The sequence below is a fragment of the Haplochromis burtoni genome, unplaced genomic scaffold, assembly GCF_018398535.1.
Source record: "Haplochromis burtoni strain Fernald_Lab_line unplaced genomic scaffold, NCSU_Asbu1 Contig_823, whole genome shotgun sequence".
Taxonomy (NCBI): Eukaryota; Metazoa; Chordata; class Actinopteri; order Cichliformes; family Cichlidae; genus Haplochromis; species Haplochromis burtoni.
The window spans coordinates 1-1,260 of record NW_024583184.1 but is presented as its reverse complement, the minus strand read 5'-3'; the positions used below and the strand labels follow the sequence as shown (position 1 = coordinate 1,260).

The 1,260-nt window shown below is 38.3% G+C and overlaps 1 protein-coding gene across 1 annotated transcript in view; it reads right to left on the bottom strand.

The window, feature by feature from the left end:
- Positions 1-467, bottom strand: part of LOC102295673 — a gene marked incomplete at its 5' end in the record, with an annotated part of 9,447 nt that extends 8,980 nt beyond the window's left edge. The window contains 1 exon segment of the mRNA XM_005950655.3: positions 198-467. Within this exon segment, the coding sequence (XP_005950717.2) occupies positions 198-312 (115 nt within the window).
- Positions 468-1,260: the final 793 nt, after the last annotated feature.

Sequence of the window (1,260 nt, the reverse complement as noted above, 5' to 3'; positions counted from 1 at the left end):
AGTTGAGACTGAACATGTGATTTCAACAGTCTGACCCCAGGTCACCTCACCAACAGGGTAAATGGAGATACGAGGTTTTGGAAACCTCACTGAAAAAATATCAACATATGAAAGCATTATCTCACCAGGTTACTGATTTTATTACTGAAAGAAGAGAATGAAACAAACAACTTGGCAAAGTGGATTTTTTTTCTTACCAGTGAGTCCGACAGGAGAAGAGCTGAACCTTCGACTTATTTTCATGTACTGACACTCGTACAGTCCATCATGATCAAAGTTCACATTGTGAAGATTGAATGTAACAGAGCTCATAGAGGATGGTTTAGTCTGACTGAATGAGCCTGAAGTCTTCTGGAGGATAAAAGTTCCACCTGAGAGCTTATCTGAGACTGAGCAATTGATTCTGACGTCCTGACCCCAGGTGACCTCATTACTGTACAAGGAGAGGGTGGGCTCTGGGAGGGTTTCTAAAAAAAAAGAAAAAAAAAAAGATGTAGTATTAGATAAAACAGGACACAGTCGAGTTCAGATCAGATAATATTAGTGGCTACGATATTGGCTAATGGCTTAGCTGATACCGTTTTGTGTCTGCAAATGACAAATCTCTGCAGCTAAATACCAGACTACTGTTTTTTTTTTCATGCTGTATCTGATTTAGTGTCTGCTGGCAGTTATGTGCAGTACTGTTACTGCTGGTTATGGTTACACTATCTCCAGCCTCTCGTATACACACAGAAAAATGAGGCAGGTGTGCTCTCTCCTGAATACCACAATAATCTGTACTGCCTCCTTCTCTTCTCCAATACACTGCGACCTCTTGGTTTCTCTCCCTGGACATCTTCGACATATGATCAATGACCATTAAGTCAAATTATAAAGAAAAAACATCAGATAAACACTCACTGAAACTGATCATGAGCTATAACAGTGTAGAGCAGGCTGGTAATGGTTTAAACTTCTCTGATTAGTTACTGGCACTAATTTTACAGACTTTAACTGCTCTTTTCATTCTCTCATCTCATATTTCCTTTTTCTCACAATATCTTGAGGGGGTTAGACAGAAACTTTTTTGACCTTGCTTCTATCTTATGAATGTTTCAGGTTATTGCTGCTAAAGGAGGTTTCTAAATTAGAGTTCATTTCAACCAAATGTTGCAGAGCAAAAGCTGCTGTGAATTCTCTCCAGCACAAAAAATATTTGTATCATCTGCAAATAAAATAAACTGTAATATATCAGATGTTTTACATATATCATTGATG